The 22,698-nt window shown below is 33.4% G+C and overlaps 1 protein-coding gene across 3 annotated transcripts in view; it reads right to left on the reverse strand.

Annotated features, from left to right (window-relative positions):
- The window catches only part of LOC139691480 (intermembrane lipid transfer protein VPS13A-like), a 140,309-nt gene that overhangs the window by 1,927 nt on the left and 115,684 nt on the right, over window positions 1-22,698 (reverse strand). For 2 of the 3 annotated variants that reach the window (XM_071589321.1, XM_071589319.1), the window contains exons 57-66: window positions 22,513-22,678; window positions 21,155-21,363; window positions 18,577-18,775; window positions 18,327-18,488; window positions 16,783-16,903; window positions 15,675-15,689; window positions 8,560-8,683; window positions 6,224-6,290; window positions 3,594-3,739; window positions 1,383-1,509 (exon numbers count right to left, since the gene is read on the reverse strand). In XM_071589321.1, coding sequence (XP_071445422.1) covers window positions 1,383-1,509; window positions 3,594-3,739; window positions 6,224-6,290; window positions 8,560-8,683; window positions 15,675-15,689; window positions 16,783-16,903; window positions 18,327-18,488; window positions 18,577-18,775; window positions 21,155-21,363; window positions 22,513-22,678 — 1,336 coding nt within the window. The remainder of the gene's footprint in view (window positions 1-1,382; window positions 1,510-3,593; window positions 3,740-6,223; window positions 6,291-8,559; window positions 8,684-15,674; window positions 15,690-16,782; window positions 16,904-18,326; window positions 18,489-18,576; window positions 18,776-21,154; window positions 21,364-22,512; window positions 22,679-22,698) is intronic. The other variant, XM_071589320.1, reaches the window with a different exon arrangement.

The raw sequence follows: 22,698 nt of genomic DNA on the forward strand, positions 1-22,698 counted from the left end.
TCATAAAAGCATGCATTCTATGTTTTCATAGTGTTCATCATTCTTATCTATAAAACTTATTATCAGTATTTGATTTTTTAAATTGAATTTGAATGGCATACCATACTAGGTTTTTTGAGGTTATTGCATTAAAAAACATTTTTTGGTGAATCTTTGAAAGAAATGGTTGAAAATGCCATCAGATAATAAAAATTACTACATGATTACAGTTTAGTGAACAAGAGTACTTTTCAGTTTATTCCAGAGATGGGAAATAAGCAAAACTTAGACATTTTCAAAAGAGCAGTCAATGTTGGTTGACAGAATGCTCTCTTTTGTTTGAACATCTGAATAATCCTCCACATTTACCACCTTTTCGCAACATATTATGCATAGAGTTTTCCAGGAGGAAGGAAGTTGTAGAACATTCCTATATTATCTCCTATACCATACTTCCTACCATACCTATACCATACCTCCTATACATATCTCCTACCATACCACATATTTTTCTGATCCATCCGAAAATTATGCCTATCAAGAGGCTCACTTATGCCGGTGATATACCATGTATGAATTAACTTTTCTAACTGTAGGCCTCTGCTGAAAATATCAATTAAAAATGCAGATTCTGTAATATCCAAAATTTTAATTCAAAATCTTGTAAGAGTAATGATGGTACTTTGGACTGATTGAAATGCTACCCTGAAGAAAACAAACGAGCCACCAATTGTACATATTTACCCATTAATTATAAGTAGCAGCCTGATACAGTATTAAATACTTGTGCTTGGCCATAAAATAGATGCAATTTTATGGGTTCTATTTATGCAGCTGTTGATGGCTTGTAGATCACTTGTAAAATCAAACAACCACTGTGGGGCCACACGTAGATGTTAATATTATTAATTTATTTTACATATAACCCATAAGCCAATTAACTGTACCTTGAGCATAACTCATTGATTCAAGATTCTTGAAACAAGTATATGCCACACATGTAATATCAGGCTTCCACTGTTTGATTCTTGGCCAAACAATGAATTTGAAACACCTTTTTGAAGAAAAATGGTCAGCTTACATTTGATTTGGTATTTGCCATTTCAGTCAATCAAGAATTATTTAATATTTGATTTATGATTAACTTTGGTAGGAAAATTCCTGCTTTCCTCAGCCTTGTAAATCACATTATTTTGTACAGAAATACATGCCATTATGTATAAGATTACCTATATGTCGCTATTTCTTATTTTCTCAAAGTTATAAAAACGTACTTGCTCTTCAAACTTTTACCAAACACTTCATGTGGATCATTATGATATTGGAACCATCCAAATCATTGTTAAAATTTCAAAATATAAGAGTACGGCAAATACAAATAATCACTTCTTATGTTAACTCACCTGTCTCACTTTGAAGATTAGTTTTTTTCCAGTTAAATGAGGCACTGCCACTATGTCATCAACTCTCACTACCCAGTCTACTTCCCAGCTTCCCCACAGTCTGCACTTTTCAAGAAGGAATACATGCCTGAAAGAAATTAGAATAAGATGAGACACTTAGCCATGAAACTATTGTTTAACAATCAGGGTGTCAAGAAATTCTGAGGGAATAATTAATTAATAACTAATAATGGAAAAACTTCTGTTTCAGAATATCATCCACAGTATCTCATATCTTTATAATATTCTTTTTCAAAATGGCCAGAAGTTGATTCTAACCGTAATATTAAGTTGGAGCTGAGTAATGGCTCTTGATTATACCACCTAAACTTTTACAAACATACCCCTTATAATTCACAATGTGAGAAGTTGACTAAAAATGCATCAAAATAACCACTGGCAAAATTGGTAAAGTGGAGGGGAATCACTGATGAATTAAAAACCAAGCCATTAAATTTGGGGAAACTTCTACTTACAACATAGTCTTCCATGTTCATAAACATAATTACTAATTATTTTATGGATATTTTTTGTACAGAGGAGATTACATGTCCATTTTAATATTCAAATGATTCGTAGTGATGCAAAAACTGATCAATTTTTTCATCCTTTTATTCATCAATTCATCAATCAAGGTAGTCTACCTATTTATTGAATGGTTTTGGATGGTCCCTTACAATCATTTATTTCTAAGTATCATGAGGAACTTATACCTTTCTTCATTTCTTTGTAATTTCCACCGGCCTTCATGCTTTCTAAAACAACCCACTCTCTTCCATCCTGTAGCCCACTTTCCCAATATTCTCCCTTTTATCATGGCCTTCGACACACAACTACCTTTCAATATTTCCTCCGTCCGCTTACTCTGCTTTTTCCAGCTTTCACCCTGTAGCTTCCTCTCTTCACCTACCCTATTTCAAACTGCGTTTGCCTCCCTCTGTACAACTTATTTTCTCAATTCTTTGCCATGCTCACATCTTTAAAGCCCCCCAATCCATGGTCATCCTCTTGCCTCAAAGACCAAGTTTCACATCCATACGGCACTATGCTTCATATTGAAGGCTTTACTAATCTTTCCTCACCTTATTTACTTACTGTTCCCTCCATCAATACTCTTCTGGCAAGAGTCTCTTTTGCTTAAGCAATTCTTCCCCTAATGTCCCCATTACAATGCCCCTTTTCCTTTAAAACACTGTCCTAGTATATGAACTAATCCATCTGTTCTTGTTTATCTCCTCCTACTTTAATTTTTAACTTAGCTCTCCCCTGCTTCTTGAAAATATCATTACTTTTGTCCTCTTGTGGATCATCCTCATCTTGTATCTCTCCATTTTTTCCTAGAAAACATTTGATTATAACTGTAATCCTTTGGTTATCTGATTCACCGAAGCTTAATTACCTACAAACCTAATTTACTTATCTAATAATCCCCCCACTCACTTTTATTCCCAGCTACACTTAACCCCTTCCCATGCTACCTTAACATTTCCTCAGAATATATGTTGTAAAGTACCAGTAATAATGGGCAACCCTGTCTCATTCCCCTGCCAATCACTGTCTGACCCAATTCTCCCTCTGCTACCTTTACCTGTTAGGCTAAAGGCTAAGTTTTGGATAAGGTCTATCCCTCTAGTCAATTCCTATATTTCTCAACATCTTCATTAACTTTGTCCACTCTGCATGGTTGAATGCCTTCTCAAAATCCATAACGCACCAAAATGTTATTATCTAAATGAATTTCTTACCCCAATATTGTGGTAATGTTCCTTGCTATCATAAATAGCTTTAAATCAAATAAAACAAATCAAACATTTTGTATTCGACTATAAAAGCTATAGATGGTAGTATAAACAAATGCTTCACCATCACATGCATAGATGGTGTTCCACATTATTTTAGCATTTATAATTTTTTTACAGCTGTGTACATGAGTTTCCAATGCCATAACGACTAATATTGGTTCAATTATACTGCAACTAAAATTATATCATCAAACACACACATAGAATGAACAGTAAACTTTACAATTCATCACTTATAACAAACTGGACCAATAAAATGAATGGAAGTGAAATAGGGCTTTCCAAATACATATATATCAAGAAAACATACATTTGAGCTTTCACAGTAAATAAAAATCAAACATCCTCATAAAGATTTTTATATACTCACTGTAGAGTGACAAGTACAGTTGCTCTTCCTTCAGAGCTGAGAGGTGCATGTGCCCAGTATGTATCTGTATCAGCATAGTGGCCTTTACTCAGTGTATTCAACAAATGAAAACCAGTTGCTTCATGCAAAGAGAATGGTTTTACCCCCTGAAAAAATAATTTTGTGATCATGAAGTATATCATTGGAAATATAAAATTTGATTTCCTTGAACTAATTATAGATGTACCAATAAATTCATTCAGTTGAAAATATGAATAGACAAAAACATTGAAATATAATTTTTAAATTGGCAATGGGACAGAAATAATGAATTCAAAAAATTATAAGCCTCAACATTTAATCCATTTGTACCATAAAAAATTGATGCAAATATCATGTGTAAGAGGAGAAAGCCTTACTAACATCACTTTAAAAAGCATTTCCTCCAAGAGTAAATTAAAGAGAAGCAATGCCTAAATTGATTATCCAAATAGTTGATTACATAACTGACTGCACTTACAAGCATTGCCCAATAAAACAAAGTTGTGACTAGATTACCAATTTATCTATCTTTTATTTTTTTTGTATGTTAAGTCTACTAACTACTATGTTAAACAATGCATCCATTTCAGAGCGTAAAAATCATTCCAAGGCAAATGATTTTTACACTCTGAAATTGATGCATTGTAATGCACACTTAGCGGATGGCTTTGTTAAAAGTTACTGTTGAGGCATCTCCTGCAGTTTCTTGGAATTTACTATGTTAAAGTAATACATACAAAAAGTAGCTTTACATAACCCCAAATGAAACCTGTCATGGGCCACCATCAGGCCTAGCAAATATTACCATTTCATGAAATATCATTCCAGTAATATTTATCAAAACAAAAGTTCCAATGCATAATAAAATTAAAAAATGATTTTTTATAGTTTTTGCAAAATAATTTTTTTTAGATCCTAAACCATTAATTTGTGGTCAAATATGGTATTGGTCAATAAAATTTTATCAAGGTCTAACACCTAGCCAGATGAAAATCAGGGATAGGTCAAACAAGCATGTTAAAATTTTCTTTCAACATGTATCAAGATCAAATTTCACTGTAAGATTAAATTTTTTGCCACAAAAACCAATTATATTGTGCAGGTTAACAAAATAAAATCCACAGAGTAAAGTGAAGACCTTAAAAAAGAGATTTTTAATGCTAAAATGCGGTTATTTTTGGTTTGAGATTTATGAATATTTTCCTACATGATTTCAAATTATAGGTAGAGAAAACATTAAATGTGCATTAAATCTTAATGGAATGCTTGGAATATGGAATCATACCAATGTGACTTTCATTGCAATATAGGGCAATAAAAGTCTTCATGTCCTTGTGCATAATGTGTAGCTGATAAGAAGTGATTGTGAATAATTTACATATAAATGGCCTACTAATGAAGTCCTTAGGAATAGTAGTGTCTACTTGATGATTTACAAGTAGTGGCATTACAGAAGTTATGAAGGAAATAGTGTCAATCAATAAAAGTTAATATTATTCAAAAATACTTTACAAGTCCATCACCAAGTGTAATTATTTTCAGAGGCCAACTAAATGAAATCCATAACGCTAACATGCAAACTACCTGTATTGCAAAATTTGCTGTCTAAGGCGTAACTTATGGAATTTGCATAACATATTGGAATGAAATTATTGACTTAGTAATTCCACATAACTTGTTTAGCAATACGACCCAGGTTTTGACGTTGAGCGTCATAATCAGGTGGTCCTCACAGAAGCAAACTTGGTATGTACACCATCTGATCGGGGGAGGGTGATTGGTCAGAGAGGAAGGGTCAGGAGGGTGGAGGGGTAATAATGTTAAAATGTAGAAGGGAGGAAAAGAGAATTACATCTGCCTTCAGGTTCTTAAGGCATGAGATGTCACACCAGCAAGATACTCAGCAGAGCTGGCATAGTTATCTATGCTTGCTCCTTGCTAGAGTGGGACATAATGGAGAACTCCTTAAATTTGCTCACCACATGCATCTGATTATCATTAGCTCCACAGCCAATCGCTGAGTGCCATACATCAGATAAAAGAAGGGTTGGAACAGACATGCTCTATTTCCGGTGATGGGGAAAATGATGTGTGGCACCATCCCTTCAATCAAATTCAAATAGTTGCCATGTTTGAGAGAATATTAAACCCAAATCAAAACTTTGGATTGAATTTCAAACCAAATCAAGGTGAGTATTCCAATCAGATATGTACCCATACTCAAAATCCTAACAAAAGTGCAGTTGTAAGGCATTGTTAATGGTGAGAAGTAAGGTATCAAGTAATTTATAAGCATGAAGAGAGCAGTAATAACAATGGCAGATGCCAACTCACATGGAATTGAATCTCAAACATCACATTAAAAAGTGAAAGGAAATTTTTCACGTGGAAACTCTCCTATTCCTCTTCTTTTATTTCATATTTAATTTTCACAAAAATTCTACTTATCCATGAGTAGTCGTAGTATGTATGTGCCATAGGTCTCATTAAATATACCTATATATTTGGCTATCTTGTGTTGTCTGATATATGAAAGTTCAAAACGATATTGAAATTCCAATTACCTATTGAAGTAATAAAGTATGCACAAAATATTAACCACTACTCACAAAATGTGGATTGATAAATCGCGGGAGCCTTGAGCGCAGGACTACATTTTCTCCCATTTCCACAGCTCTGAAAGATTTAAAAAAATTACATTACTGAATGATACAAGCTGAAAGCAAAGGCATTATAAATTATTATTCAAAGAGTGATTTATACAGGAAGAGCTAGTAGAATGAGATAGCTACATAATACATCATTGTTTATGTACCTTTATAATTTGGGCAATATCAACACTTCATCCCCCAGAATTTAAAAAGATTTGGTGTAGCACACTGTTTTATATGACTGTATATCATGGACCCATAATTATTTCTTAGGGCCAAAAATTGTTTTCTTCTTCAGAAACAACAGCACTTTACAGGTTTGTCTTTCCCCTTCCATCATTTTGTGCAGAAAAATATGATTTAGAAGTTTTATGTCACACAGTGGTTTTCATATCAAGGTATTACGTGTATCTACATATGGATGCGTATACCGCAAAACCACTGAGTTTGCTCTAAGTGGATTGATTTCCCATCCCTGAACTTCCAAATGTTTCATTTGGCATTACTGTTCATGCTCAAGGGTAACACTGTTACCAGAGTATGTGTATGTTCATTAATGCCTGGGCCTTTTATGAAGACCAATGAAGCTTCTTACAAAGCAGAATAAGAGAAATGTAGCGACATAAAAGGGACAAAGAGCTGGTCATGAAAAGATACCATTTCCCAAGACACACATATGGAATGCCTAATGATAAAATATTTTCATTTTAAAGTCACTGAAGTGTACTTGAAACGCAAATCTCGCAAATTCAATAATGCATTTGAATTATAAGAAGGCATGCACTGAACTCATTTTGGCAACACTGTAAGCATAAATTAAATGCATAATCAAAGATTAAAAAGTCATATCAGCTACAAGGAAAGATAATAAAATTTAAAGTGAAGAGTGAAAAACTTGGCAAGGCAGTAGTTGGCATAATTCACATTTTAAAATAATATCTGAATTGATGAAAGATGTCCTTTCATAAAAATGTTCAAACTCTATGGATAAATTCACTAGCATATAGTAAAGCCATTTCCTCAAAGACATTTACCACAATTTCAAAGCAAAAGATGTACTATATATTCTGAATCATTATGCGCAATTTGGTGTGTGATAGGTTAATGGAAAACAAACATGTTTTTATTATCCTTGAATATGTGATGGAAAATGGATTGTGGTAGCTATGCTTCAGGTTTTTGCACCTATGAGATAGGCAATCTACCATGAGGCCTGTGTGATTTTGTACATGGCCCAAACCATGTTGAGTCACTGAACTTATGGAAACATATCAGCACATAACGACTTGAGCTTTGTCCAAGCCAATACATGCATTCTATATTTCTTCTAACTGCAATACACCTTTTCTCTTTTTGTAAGTGTCCTTACTGCCATGACTATTTCCCATACTGTGCTTTTGGCAAGTAAAATAATATTCTGAATTAATGAAAGATGTCCTTTCATAAGAATGTACAAACTCTATGGGTAAATTCACTGGCATATAGTAAAGTCATTTCCTCAAAGACATGTAGTAAATTCATTTCCTCAAGTAATGAGTCATGTTGATGACAATTATAAATAAGTTGGTCAAAAAATCTTACGGTAATTGTAAAAAACACAAAACTTAGACTGAATAAACAAAGTAGTACTACTTCAAAATAGGAATATATTGGTGAAAATGTGAATTTCATCTTTTTCTACTATATCATAACAATTACGGCATTATTAAAATCACACAGCCAATTTTTACGGCATTAGGAGTAGCAATAGATAGGTAAAAAGGGAGTTACTTGTAGATGAGTATGAAAATTTGACCTCGTTAGCAACATTTGTTCCCTTAATCTAAATTATTTCTTCAGCTCTACTGCATAGTATAAACTCTGATCTCTGCAAGTTTTCAAAACACTTCTTTTTTAATGTGAGGTTGTTAGTCCCTCACGTAACCCTCAACCTGGAGGACCTCAGCTTACTCAGTCTAGATGTTACACATATATGCCATGGGTGGACCCACCGGGAGCCAGAGCTCCTAGCATCATAGGATCTCACATCCCATTTCGATAGATTACATCTGTACTTTTCGTCAGATAATTATACCCTCTCAATTTTGCCAGATAATTATACCCCCCTCACCACAGGTGATCATCTTAATCTACTTCTACTCTCCTTCTAGTATTAAAGCTGTTTCAAATAACAAAAAATGTAGATCCTTCTCTACTGGCTACCTAGTAAACTTTGAAATAATTTAATCAGCATTAAATATTGTATCATCATCAATGTAACTGAATGATGTAATATATTAATAAACATGACATACCTTTTAATTCCATCGCAGGCAATAGATATACAATCAAATACTCCTCCAGTTGGTTTAGTTATGAGGCCCATCAAACCTTTACCAACGCCTTTGAAAAAACCTTCGAGGCCATCCTGATGAGCTCCTGGAAGTAAAAGAGTACCACTTACAATCCCAATTACCCATTAGCTCTTCAAGGAGCACCTAATAAACCATGAGATGTTGTCATAGTAAATTTCAACTAGGTTCGACGAAAAAATTAAATTAATCAAAATCTTGAAAAAATCAATCATGTGGTGCACAATTTGCTTGTGTCTAATATTAATTTAAAAGAGCATACAAATGTAACCATACTCAAGACAAAAGAATATAATACAGCTACTTACAAGAAATTAACTTAAGAATATGAGAATGATTATTTAGGCCTTAATAAACATGCTTTAAATTGAAAAGCCATAAAAGAAAAAAGGAATATGCACTGTTAAAAAAAGCAGATCTTAATTAATTACAAGAATCTAGGATTTTTATGGCAATAGAAACAATAGCACCTTTTTACTATGGCAAGTTGCATTTAATACCAAGCTCAATTCAAAATATCAACTTTTTAGAGGCTGCTATCAATTTCCTATGATTTTTGCTAAAATATACTCACTTGTTTGGATTTAATAGATGGCTAAAAATCCATTTATTTTTTCTGCATAATCTGTCTTAAGTGACCCCATAAAGCCTTAGTGTATGATTTTACTATGAAAGTATGTAGGTACATGTGTGTGTATATATAATTATACATAAAATAAATCTTCACCATTTGAAGACCTAGCAATAGTAGTTGATGAAGACAGGACCATTAACTCAATTTTGGAAACTTGCTTCATTATCAAACTATAAAAATATCCATGACCCAAAAAATTTAAAGAACTTTTGTTTTTCCTGCAACTAATTATGAATGAAAATATGGTAAATTCCATATGAAACTAGCTATTTCTGAGATTATTTCCCCGCTGCCAAAAGAAAAACCAAGAGTATGGTGATGGCAGCAAGTTTTACAAGGCACCTCATCTGTCATTTGAACAAAATTCCCAAACACAAGTAGAGAACTACATACTATTTCCCTTGGCAATTTTAAAAACTCTTGCATGACAAACAAAATCCTCTCCCTGGAAAAAGCATGGCACATATTTACTAAATTGAGATGTTTAACCTGGAAAATGAGCTTCAGAAATTCTAAAATATTAAGAAAAAACACTCTTAGTTTGCCAAATGTCATTTGGAAAATGAAAACCAGAGCAACTTGATTCTCGAAATTCTATACCTGAAAGATGAAGAATAAACTCTGAGATAGTGTAGCATACCATTAATAATGCATGGTTTGTCAATGGACACACCCCTTTCTTTCATTCACCAATATTTTACATTTCCTTCAAATCTCTTGCATAATTGTGCAAAGTCAAATACCACAGAAGAATGCCTCCACACAGTAGCATGCCTTGAGGGATGATTGTGCTGCACAAATATAGTTTTGAAAAAGTTTCTAAATATGTAATCATCAAAAACATCATACAATAATTATAATTATAAAAAAACATAGGCTTAGGATTCCAAATATATGCAGTATTTCATTTTCACCATGGAAATCAATAAAAAGGATTGCAAGTATAATTGTTTTCAATATTCTAAAAGCCATGTTATCATGGAGAAAAAAGAAAAAGAGCCACTACCAGTGGCAACAACACTTGAAACAGTGGCAGTGAAAGTGTAATCAACTCCCTGGACTCCCCAAAAATTAGCACTCTCAACCCTTTCTAATATTTCAAGAAAATTAATAATACCTCTAAAAAAAGGGAAAATTTTGAAATTTTATTATGTTTGCAAAGCTTGTGTCAATATTTCATTAAATTTTGACAGTAATCAAATGAACGTTGCTCATATGGAAATGCCCCAAAGTTTGATGTAGCTCTTTGTAAAAATTTAGCTATTTTTGTCTTCCTTGCCCTGGCAGCATGACCTTGACAATATGTAAAAAAATTATATTTTAGTAGCCTTTAAATAGGACAAACAAGTTAAAGGTTGATGTCTCTTTCATTTCAATTGGCTCAGGCAATTTCTAGAAAATCAACATTAAGACTCATGGTGAAATAATTCCTAGAGTTACAGTACAGAGCTTCAATGAGAAACATCACACTTGTTCACGAGTAACTAACACTATTAAAAATGATTAAATCCAATTAGGAATAATTACTTATGCAATGGCATTCTGTAAAAAGATGATGCACAGAAATTCCATGGTAACATAAGTATTTTTGCAAAGGCACAAAACACTGCAATTCTTCATAGTTCGAACTTAAAATGATTAAAACAATTGATTTCAAGTATGAGCTATTTCCAATATATATGTTTTAAATACTCTTAACATGATTAAAGTCTTATACTTTTGGGAAAAAAAACCTGTTACCCTTTCAATACATGAAATATGAACACAATTTTTCACACTAAAGAGTAATGATGAATGTGCTTTTCTTATGATTTTGGTAAATCTAAAATACATATGGAAATTAGAGATGATACATCCATAGTCTCCGCTATATACAAGGTTAAATCAGTTCCCAGGTCTTGAGTGAGTTTGCGCTCTAATATTAACACTGGCAACACTAATAACTAATGCAACAAACTTTACAATGGTGTATTGATTATTTCATATTACTAAGATGTACTCAATTATAATTAATAACATATACATAATTTACTCTTTGGGTCAATTTTTTGCATAGAATGAAATTGGAAGGATAGGTTTCTCCACAGCATGAAAAGGTACTGTAATACATGGGTAAGCTGGAAATTGGATATTAATTGGATCCCTGTTTTGCCCGAGGTAATATTTATGATAAGGACCATAATGAAAACATGATTTCCTCCAGAAAGTGTTGAATTCGCCCCTAGCATGATAAACCATTTATAAATATGCTGTAGAAATCAACATGCTGAGTGAGTAATTGAAAAGTTGATTGTATGGTTAAAAAAATGACAAACATTTTCTCATGCAAAATAACATCACATGCAAATGCAGATTAGTGGCATGCATTACTGGATCTGCTTTTGAGCAAAGGCTTAGAATGACTCATTATTAGCTATTCAAGTGCAATAGTAAAATTAAATTACTGTGATGAGGTAATTACCACATTGATGAAACTTTACTTTTCAAAGAATAATTTGTCAATAATTTAATTTTGGTGATCATATTTTTTTTACTGATGAGTACAAAAGAGCACATTGTCCTGAAACTTGATTATGAATTTGTCAGTATTGGAAGTTTACAAAACTTTAAGGCACCCCAAAAAACTGTGGAAGGATCACTGTATACTCAGCTTTTAAATCCCTAGGTCATATTTCTTACACCTTTCCCATAAAGCAAATCACACAGCATGGGATCGACAACTCTTTTCCAGGTAGGCCCACGCATAGGGTTGACTTTCTCAATGGCAATGCTGACAAATTCTAAGGATTGTGTAATTATTCTTTGTTTGCTCAATCATAAATTACACTATTGGATACATACGTATAATATCATAAGCCATTCAAGCAAGAAGAAATTATTTCAAAAGAGTTCAAAAATAACTTGTGATATTTATGACAAAGTAGCTGGCTTATTCCTTAAAATATTTTCCACTTAACTTTTCATCACATGTATAATTACTTAATTGTAAGTTAAATTTCAACTAATTATCTCCATCAATTAATTTCTGCCTATGCATTGAAATGATCAACATACTCATACACAAAATTGAGAGGTGTGAACTCTTGTTGAACTCAATGGGGAGAAGTGAATTTAAGCAACATAATAATAAAATATGGTATCACTAATTTCATAAGAGATAAATATTTCGCACCTACTTCTCACCCTGCAACCCATCATTGGGGCATGTGGCAGAGGGTAGTAACCAAGTGAATAATTATTGTTTGATTTGTTGGTTAATTATGTTTCCAGCTGTCATGTTCAGAAATTGTGAGGTAAATATGATTTTACATCAACTAATTCTGTAGTCAATTTCCCTTCTCAAAGTGGCTTCACTTACAAAAGTTATGCAGCACTAGGATTATTTCTTCTGTGTTAGTGTTAAAGTCAAGTTATCTGTAATTTTCTACAAGTTTAAATCACACCTGCAATCTTCTTGTTCCCATTACCTCTGAACCAAGGCTTTCCAATAACCATGTGGCACTGCAATTTCTGCATTGCACTGCATTCATTGCGATTTCTAATGAAACGGCCGACTTTTCTTTGAGTCCCATTTTATTTCATTATAAAGTCCTTCTGTGAAGGGTTTCAAACACCTAATGTATATTCAAGGCGATATGTAACCATTTATGGTTATGTTATAAGTATGATATTCATTTAGATTAATAACTTCAGTTGACTCCTGTCACCCATCTCCATTAACTTTCACAAAAATATCTAAAGTGCAAGCTCAAATTTACCACAGAGTTGAAAGCAAGTTCAGGTGCTAACAAAAACATTGAAAATCCTTCACTTTGTAATGGTGGTCACCTGGAGTGTTTTTTTATGGAACTATTTTGGTCACTCGGAAAAGAAGTCTTAATCATATGATTACTTCTTTGCAGCAAAAATATACATAAATATTCTTTTTTGTGTTAACGCCAATATGTTAACCCCAACAATTAAGCATAACAGTTGATCACAAATTGCCTAATGTCTGGTTATCCAATAGGTAGATTGTCCATTAGTCTGAGCTAGCACCATTTTGTCACCTTTCATCTCTTCTTACCTCAATATTAATGGATAATGCTGTGGAATTTGTTGAAAACGTTTGTCCTTCCACACTCAAGTAATTTATTCACATAATTTGGATCGTAAAAATGTGTTCTAAAATGATCCTTCATATAAATATGACCAATGCATATGACCAGTGCAATGACTGCATAACTTCTTTAATCAATGATTTAATGCTGGTTTCCTTCAGAAATGTTTAAAAAAGAGGGAAAGCCAAATTTTGCTGTAAACATTCTGTAAATATTATTTGAATGTTCATTAAGTAATTATATTTTAGTGCGTGGAGGTGTGGTGAGAAGCAATTTGGACTATCGAGAGAAAGCGGAAGTTGGTGGCCTTGACCTGTCAGCTCTGTAGAGGTTCACCACAGGCACTATTAGTGGCATACAACTGGATCCTCTGAAAGACCATCTCAGGTGGACCACCAGAAAATATATGTGAAACTCTAGGACCTTGTTCCCCCAAGCTAATGCATTCTTGATTGATTATTTTCTGCTTTCAGGTGAGTGGTAGCGGGGCGAATGTGAAACCAATGTACTTATTCCGGGATATATTTACAAATCAGTGGGGTTGTTTTTTTCCAATTGAGATGTCTATAAATGTCATGCCAATAGTGCAATAATTAAGGTAAAATAATTTTTTTAAATCTACTGGCCAACTTACATACATTGAAGGTAAGAAATGGAAAGACTTTTGGGACTGATGACATCACATGTGCATTGAATTTCCAACCAAACAAAAAAAGCCAAACCACAGTTATTAACCATAGGGTCAGTGTGTAGGTGAAGGTAGAGCATGCCCAATACTAAGCCCAGTAGTGTATGAAATTCACACATCAGGGTAGGGGTGGCAGTTCCTTTCCCTGTGCTGCCTATGGTTTCCCAGAAAGATCTGGTACCTAGTAATCACATGGCTTGAGCAAAGCTGAGGGTGCCTAGAGATGTGCCTGGGAATCGAACCTCAGGTTCCACAGTCAAGGGGCCCAGCATTCTACCAACTGGACTATCAAGCCCAATTGACCTCCAATGTTGATTTTTCTGCATCAAAATGAGGTATGAGAATGGCCGGTAGTGAGTTAGCAGTAATTGTAAAGTTTTTAAACTTTTGGAACAGTGGAATGAAATGACTGGATCAACGAAAAGGATAAAATATCAAATACACTCTTTACTGAAGAGTACATGGAAGAAACATAATGTGCCCCTGAAAATATGGTATAATAGCCCAGAACTTGATGTCTGATTATCTATCATCAGCCTGAACCTTCAACTCAATTATCATGGATAATTGGTACACCACTAAATATGTAGAACAGTTCAAGGTCAAATTTACTTTGAATGACTTCAGAACTTTAAATTCACCATACACAGTCAGAACCTAAAGAAATGAATTGGGAAATCGAAAGTATTTACATTTAATTGCATTGAGGAACTCAGATATAGTTTCATATTTTCCCATGCCTATTGACAAAATTTTGACAAGTGCAGAGAGATAAGTGCTGGAAAAGAAAATTGGTATAACTTTTTATCATTATTTTACTTTCATACAGTGTATGATGTTAAACTGATCATTGTGAATTTACCTAATTATATTTTGGTGGTATAATTATAATCTTATGCTTGTATAAGTGAACAAAGGAAATACTGAAATTTATAGGGATTAATTTAAGATAAATTTACCACATAGAATATAAACATAAAACAAACAATCTGAAGTGTTTTTTGCAAGTAGCCCAGCCAAGGGTTGGGCAAAATTAATTGCCGCACTAAACTGCACTACCTGCAAAAGATTGCAGTCCTCAACTATTAACATTTATGAAACAGATCAATGCCTGCTTTCATCAATGCTATAAGATGAAATGAGAAATGCATAGTGTGGCCATTGATAATTGTTAGGGCAGCTAACATTATATAAGTAGTATAGATAATTTAAGTTAAAAAGGGTTCTACTTGAAAACCATGCAGGAGTTTCAATATTTTTATTGGCACAATGTATTCCTTTCACACATTCATAGTGCTAAGGGCATGCATGATTATGACCAAAAGTTTCAAGGCTAAGCTTCACTAAAATTATCTATGGGAATTCATTCATCTAGTATATGAATACCTATTATTCCAAGAAATGCACAACATGCCACATCAAATAATGGCACAACTAAGAATGCAGCTATTAGTATTATTTTAATTCTCAATATACTATGGCAAAAAATCTCTACTGGTTTCACAAATGGTGTATCAATTTTTTAAGAGGCATTTCAACTGATTTATAACAACTAATTACAAGCACTTATATCGGAGGCTATTTACACATAGTAATGCATTATATTTACAAAGATATGTATTCAGTTGTTCCATACCTGTAACTTCTCTATCTATTGTCCACATTACAAGATGCAAATTGAAAAATAGAGTATTAATCACCACCAATAGGAAAAGGGACAACACAGTTAAATGGCTCAAGATTCCACATCGAGATTTTTAAAAATTAGGAGCAAGGAAACACATAAAAAAAGAAATTCACTTAGCCACCAAACAGAAGAAAAGCAATGAATATATCATGCTCATAATATATGTTGGTCCAGGATTTTAAATATTACCCACTTGTCTGAGAACTGGTGAGTACAAGGTTGAAATGTGTATATACCACATGGACAGTAAGAATTCATTGCTAGTTCAATTCAAATCACATTAGCTTCAAAAAGTCATGGTAATTTTTATATTAATTCAAATATGTACTTTTAAGGTTTAATGGCATACTATAAGTAGTAAATTACTGGACACAGTTGCTAAAATACAACTTAGCACACAAATTAGAATAACAAAGAAATATTGTGCGAATGAAAAATTAAACATCCAGCTTGGATTATGCAACCCATTGTTTGATAGAGCCAGAGAATAGAATCAATAATTTAAACAGTTTAGACCAAATGACTGTCCACTTTTCATATTCCTTTTTTAAGTCAACTGAATCTAACCTCATCAGGAATAAAAGAAAATTAATTAGATAGTATTATAATAATTACACAAAGGATTATCTGAATATTAAGCACAACAAGTAGTATTTGAAGAACATTACCAACATTTTTAGCTACAAGCTTGCATACTCTCGGCACATGAAAAATAAAATACCAATTCAATGAGGTAACAAGAGTTTTTTATGAGCAAATTCATATACCAAAAGTGAAAATAAAGAGTATATTGAAATAATACTAAAAACCTAATCATAACTTCACATTATATTCTCATATCCTATTCATAAAAAAGTGTTCTTCATATAATTCTCTGCTTTTGATTTACTTCCTGAGAAACATCACAATATATAATTGATTAATGTAACTATTAATGTATTTTTACAAGCAAAGACAACTTACCATTTTTCAGAATGAATGTATGCATTGCAATTATACACAATGAAATTGGCAATTAAAAACCTTAGAGTGAAGAGAAGAAGAAGCCATTACTTACCCAAAATAGGTTTTGTGAAAACTCCTGATAAGCCAAGAGCCACGCCCATAACAAATGTTTTACCCGCTAGCAAAATAGTTTCTGGCAGATCACTGTTGTGCTGCATACCAAATTTCCTTTTCTGAAAGTAAAGGGAAAATATCACTTTTGCAAAATAATTCTTATTGATATATAATTCATTACATCTCTATGATACTGCAATTATTATTAGGGAAATTTTGCCTTTTTTTGTATTAATATTGTTAATATGCTTTTACTCTTTGGTTCCTAATTTATCAAGTATCTATAAAATTTATAGAAATGATTCAATAAAGAGAAAGGTGCAATATCAAAGTAAATAATAAGTTTCAAGTTGCTTTTGCAAATAAACAGTAGAGGCTTCCCAGTCATATTACACACTAGTAAAAAGGTTGCATTTTATAGTGATATGACATTAGGCCTTAAATATATTTTCTTGATTAATAATTTAGCATTAGAAATTTTAAAGAAACATTTAGGGAGTTTCACATATTACTAAGGGGCTCATAGGCGAGGTTTTATAATATGTTTGTTAAACTGAAGGTTAACTTTATTTTCCATTAAGCCCCAAAACTCAGTTTTACATATGACTGCTAGTTTAGCTCAAAACTGACTGCTAAACAGCTGAATAACTGATGGACACTGTCACCGTAGTAACAGTGTTCCTATTCAATAACAAGCAATCTTGTTTGTTTAAACAGTGTGTGGCAACATAACTTCCTTCTTTCAATGCAAGTTTGCATTTAAAAAAGGAAGTTATGCAGCCGCACCCTGTAGAATCAGGGCTGTTCATAATCTCCACATTAAATTAACATTCACATAAACTAACAGTTGGATTTAACAAGTCATTATAAAACCAGGTCTTAGTGTCAGAACTATAAGTGAAAAGAAACTTTGTATTTAATGAGGGTCCATAAACACAAATCCCAAGGAGTGTGCTACACCTTTCCTTCTTAACTGGCAAAAACCAGGCACAGTAAATTCTCCACCAAGAGAGGAACACAAACACACTTATGCTATAGTTTTGTCCTATTACTGTGTGAATTGGTAAGCCTATGGAAATTAATTCATTTCTTGAAATAACTTATTACTTAAGCACAACCCCAAGGAAGCAAAATTTAGGAACAAAAACCTTTAGTCTCTCATTCAGGTTTGTAATGCACAGTTATGAATCACATATACAAAGTCAGATTTTTAGGAAATGGTTTTTGGCATGATTTTTAGGAACTGCTTTATGATTAAAAGAACTCAAAACACTTAGTAATTCCACATGTAAGTTTTTATTGCATTACTTGTATACCCAGAGGGTATCTTAATCATCCTTAAAATAGCAATATAATTGGTACATAGCTAGAAAATAGTTAAAATATATAATAACAACTGGAGGTTAACTTCAGTGGTAAATATAGATTCTCAATATGGTCAATGAAAGCGGCATGAAGATTCTAGTACCAGAATTACAGCTTTCCCACTCAATCTACATACAAGAATCATTATACAAGTAGGATCTCCATTAGTTTACCTACCTTTTTATAGTCTTCATCAAAGCTGAAACCAGACAACATATTACCAAAAGAAGCAGCAAAAAGTGATGTTGAGCCAGCTGTCCCTCCTATAATATGTCCAAGGAGACTCTGCGCTCCAGAGCATATCCCTTCAGCAAATTCCTCTGGTCCTTCCATCATCCCCTATTTTGAAAATTTTATTAATCTCAGACATCATACTTCATGAAAATGACGAAAAATTATTAAAAGAAAAAAATACATTCTTACTTACCAGGTAAGGCTCATAAAACAAGTCTCCTAACCCTTGAGTAAAATCTGAAACCAGTAGACCATATGGATTTCCAAGTACATCTAACCCAAGTACAATTACATGAAACTGTTGCAAAGTTTGGGAGATATAATGGGTCATTGCCTCATCTTTCAGTCTTCCATAGCTACACACCAGGCCTCGTCTCTCAAAGAAAGCCATTCTGTAAAATAAAAATAGAATTTATCTTCTCAAACTGGAAGTAAACAATGCTAAAAAATATACAACAGACCTGACCTGAGGATTCTAGTTAGATTGGTAACAAAATCATTTTCTCTTGTAGACTGCCAATATGGAAGATACCCATAAAACTATGTAAATCATTATTGAAGCCTTTAGAGAACTATGTATCATTTTATTGAGTTTCCTACAATTGTAGGCTGTAGCTTAGCTACAGGAAATATCCAGGCTTACCATTTACCACTAACTAAACTTCTTAATTCTGGGACAATTCAAATATAACATGACATTTTCCCTTGCTCAGTTCATTATGAAAGGATTTGAATTGAAACTATAAGGAAGGTCATTTTTATCTTTTCCAAAATACCACTGAAAATATTCCTGATGGTATATCCCTTACCATAGAAAAACAGGTGGAAGTATCAACCAGATTAGCTAGGTGGACTCTATACTAAAAATTATGCTTAAAACAATCATACCCTTCACCTCTGATCCTGATCGTTTAAGCTTTATCATTAGTATATTTTGTGGAACAGTATTCAAAGTCTTACAAGAGTGGAGAATTAGGCACCTCTTAAAACTCTTCATTATTGTCTGTGTCATTACACAATATTTAAAAAAAATTGCAATGGGTAAGTTGTGTCCTCACATTTTTCCCTTCACTGGACAGAATTTCAAATTTCATGTTTTTACAAAAAGTACATTAACCCAGGTACCAAGGTACCAAGCCAGGTTTTCACTGTGTTTTTCATTGATGGTTACCAAGATTAATCTCTTGCTTGCTACTCACTGCTGGGTTTATTTCAATATTCACACACAGATAGGGGACAGAGCTCTTGAGATTGGTCATAGAATAATGCCATGCCAAAATGATACTCCAAAAAGGATTTTGGTCACCTGCTAATAGGCATGCCAAAAACATTAGTTTTTAAGACCTAGACGTGGAGTTTGTAAACACTAAAAGCAATTACAAATAGAAGGGAATTCAAGATAGAGGGAGAGAGAAAATAGAGGGAATTATAAGGCATGAAGAAATCATTCAGCTGATGCTGCTGTAATGGCTAGCAAAGAGAAAGGATTACAGAGCAAGGAAAAGAAGGCGATGGTATAGACAGTTGTTTCCTACTTTGTATAAATTCAGAAAATGATGTCCAAAAATGTTATAAAAACAATTGAGATATGCAAGTTTGTGTACTTAAGATAAATCAAGTCACACTAAGCAAATCTTTAGGCAGATTTACATGAATCAACTATGTGAAATTACTTTTTCATTAATACATTGTAAATTACAGCCTTGGAGATTCAGAGTTCTGTAAAACAACAGGACGTACACATTTATCAGGATGCACTGATATGTTCTGGAGTAACTTTTGCAACTGATCACCCCTTCAATTAAAAAACAAGACACTGTCATGAGATACTCTATTTCACATTGAGCAGAACTTGCAGCTACTTTGCAATGCCTGAAAATTGGAAAAACAACAGATTCTTTTGTATTCTGCAAGGATTGCAAAAAAATACTAAGTTGAAGTTGGAAACCAATACTTGAAAAGTAACTACCTCATATTTTGGACACAAAATTCATTGTCTATGAAGTTCATTTGAGTGGAAAGCTGTCAGATAAAGCCATCGGCAAATTACCAGGAAAGAAAGCAACAGGCCATCACAATCCAGCAAGGTAGCCACCAGAGTTGCCAGAAAGGAGCAGTGTTTTTTTGCAAGTGACCATGCACAGCTGCCAGTAAGGCTCCACACAAGGAATGCATCAAGAAAAACTGCTCAATGTGAACCAGGTTCAAGTCAATCTTACATAAAATACTTCCATGTTTTAACAAGTGAACTTACAAAAAAGCTACAGGTATGTAGTTTACAAAGCTATCAGGTTTTCCCCTACTGAATGGGGTAATAATAGTAAATATTTCTAGAAGATGATGACTGCTATGAGATTTGAGACCCTTCTGGGCATAAAAAATGAATAAATTACATTAGTTGCTGGTTTTGCAATTAAAATTATGCAAAATTAATAAGTCACAGTTTATTGTTTTCACGATCCACGTTTAACGTAACACATAATTCCCTTAGGACATAAAAATCTTATGGTACCATATTGGAAATACCTGTGTGGGGACAACCATCATTTAATGGTTATTGATGCCAGCTAATGTAATATCTAGGTTTCAATCAAAATTCACAGCCTTTTAAATATAAGTTTATAGGGGTTTTCCTAGAGCATAAATAAGGAATTACCTTCACATACGATGTGCATTCCCATGCATGTTCATTTAGTTTAATTAATTGTAAAAAATTAAAACAAAATAAGTAATATTAAACTCATCTTGATTCAAAAATAAAAATTACGTACTTGAGCTTTACTCCCTTAACTTCTGTCAGAGCCACCCCCAAAGTGTTAAGGAAGAGATTAAGCAGGTCAGAGGAAAGATTAGATCGCTGTGATACATCTGCCGATGAGTCAGAGTGATAAACAGTCCCACGAGGTGAAAAGCTGAACTGAATCCTCAGGGGAGACAAGTGGATGTATTCTATTACTGTCTGAGGGTCATTTCTTGCAGACTGAAAATAAACAACAAAATAAGTTTTTCAAAACTTAGTAAGCCATAGAGTAACACTGATTCACAAATTTAAAAGTTCACTCTGTTCACTAAGGCTTGTACAAATGAAATTTTGAACATATAATGATGCTGTCATAGAAGATTATGAAACATAACACCTTCAAAAATTTCACCTGTAATTAATGGTAAAAAGGCAATTTTCCACAAGGCGAAACAGGATTAATGGTGCATTGGTTATGGGCATGCCATAGATTGGCACTTTATGTGTCATCATGTGCCACTAAATAAATTTAGTAAGTCTCAAAATTAGATTTAAAATATATTAAACATCATCACCCCAGCTTCCTTGACAGTTCTGATTTGGTAAAAAAATTTCTTGAATATGATTGAAAATTTCCTGAGTTCTCTACTTATGGCGAGTATTTAAAACTTGTAAATTTATTTTTGTACATTATGACGTTTTTATTTTATGGTTACTTGCAGTACAAATTCACTCAATTACATTCTCTGCATTTCATACCATGCCATAACTTGATGATAAACAGTACGTTTCCCATCACTGTTCCTGAAAGAATTTTCACGGAGGGGTATTCTGTTAAGCGTTTAAAGATCTCAATCCAATTATTCTCACATTATGAGCAAGAGATATCAATACATTTTATACTCATTCATCAGCTCCTTCCCCACCCATTTCCTCTCCCTCCCTCTCTGTCCCCAACGACTGTGTCCTTTTTTCACATACTACCCACATGAGGAATCCTTCCCTATAAATGTAATGTTGTTTATGGATGATGTGATGAGTGATTCAGCTGAGCATCAAACATTCACTTTCACCTTGACCAGGATTTGAACCTGGATCCCTAGATGTCCAGCCAAGTGCGTTAGCCAGTTAAGCCACAACTTTAACCATATTAAAATAGGAAAATTTAGGACCCAAAAAATCACAGTTTGAATGAAGCTGAAGGTGTCAGGAGGCATCACCCAGAGTTGATCCCAGGCCCTCCAGTCAGTAACCCAACAATCCTCCTATTAGATTAACATGTTCCACCTTTATAGAAATAGCATTTCATTACGCTTTGAAAGCATTTAATTTATCACATGTATTTATGAAAGAGAGTATTAGAAAAAGATGCCAGATCCAAGCACTTACTTTTAATGCTATTGCAGATAATGGCGCATGCACCAGTGAAATATCAGCTCTAATTCTGACAGATGCTTTCTCTTCTGGTTGCCAGGCAGAAAATATGTCACTAATTGTGAGAAGAAATCCTCGATCTATTTGAACTGAGAAACTCTGGACTAGTATCTTGATATACCTAATGAAAGAGCAAACATA

Source organism: Hetaerina americana, unplaced genomic scaffold (assembly GCF_022747635.1).
Source record: "Hetaerina americana unplaced genomic scaffold, ioHetAmer1.1.p SCAF_36, whole genome shotgun sequence".
Taxonomy (NCBI): Eukaryota; Metazoa; Arthropoda; class Insecta; order Odonata; family Calopterygidae; genus Hetaerina; species Hetaerina americana.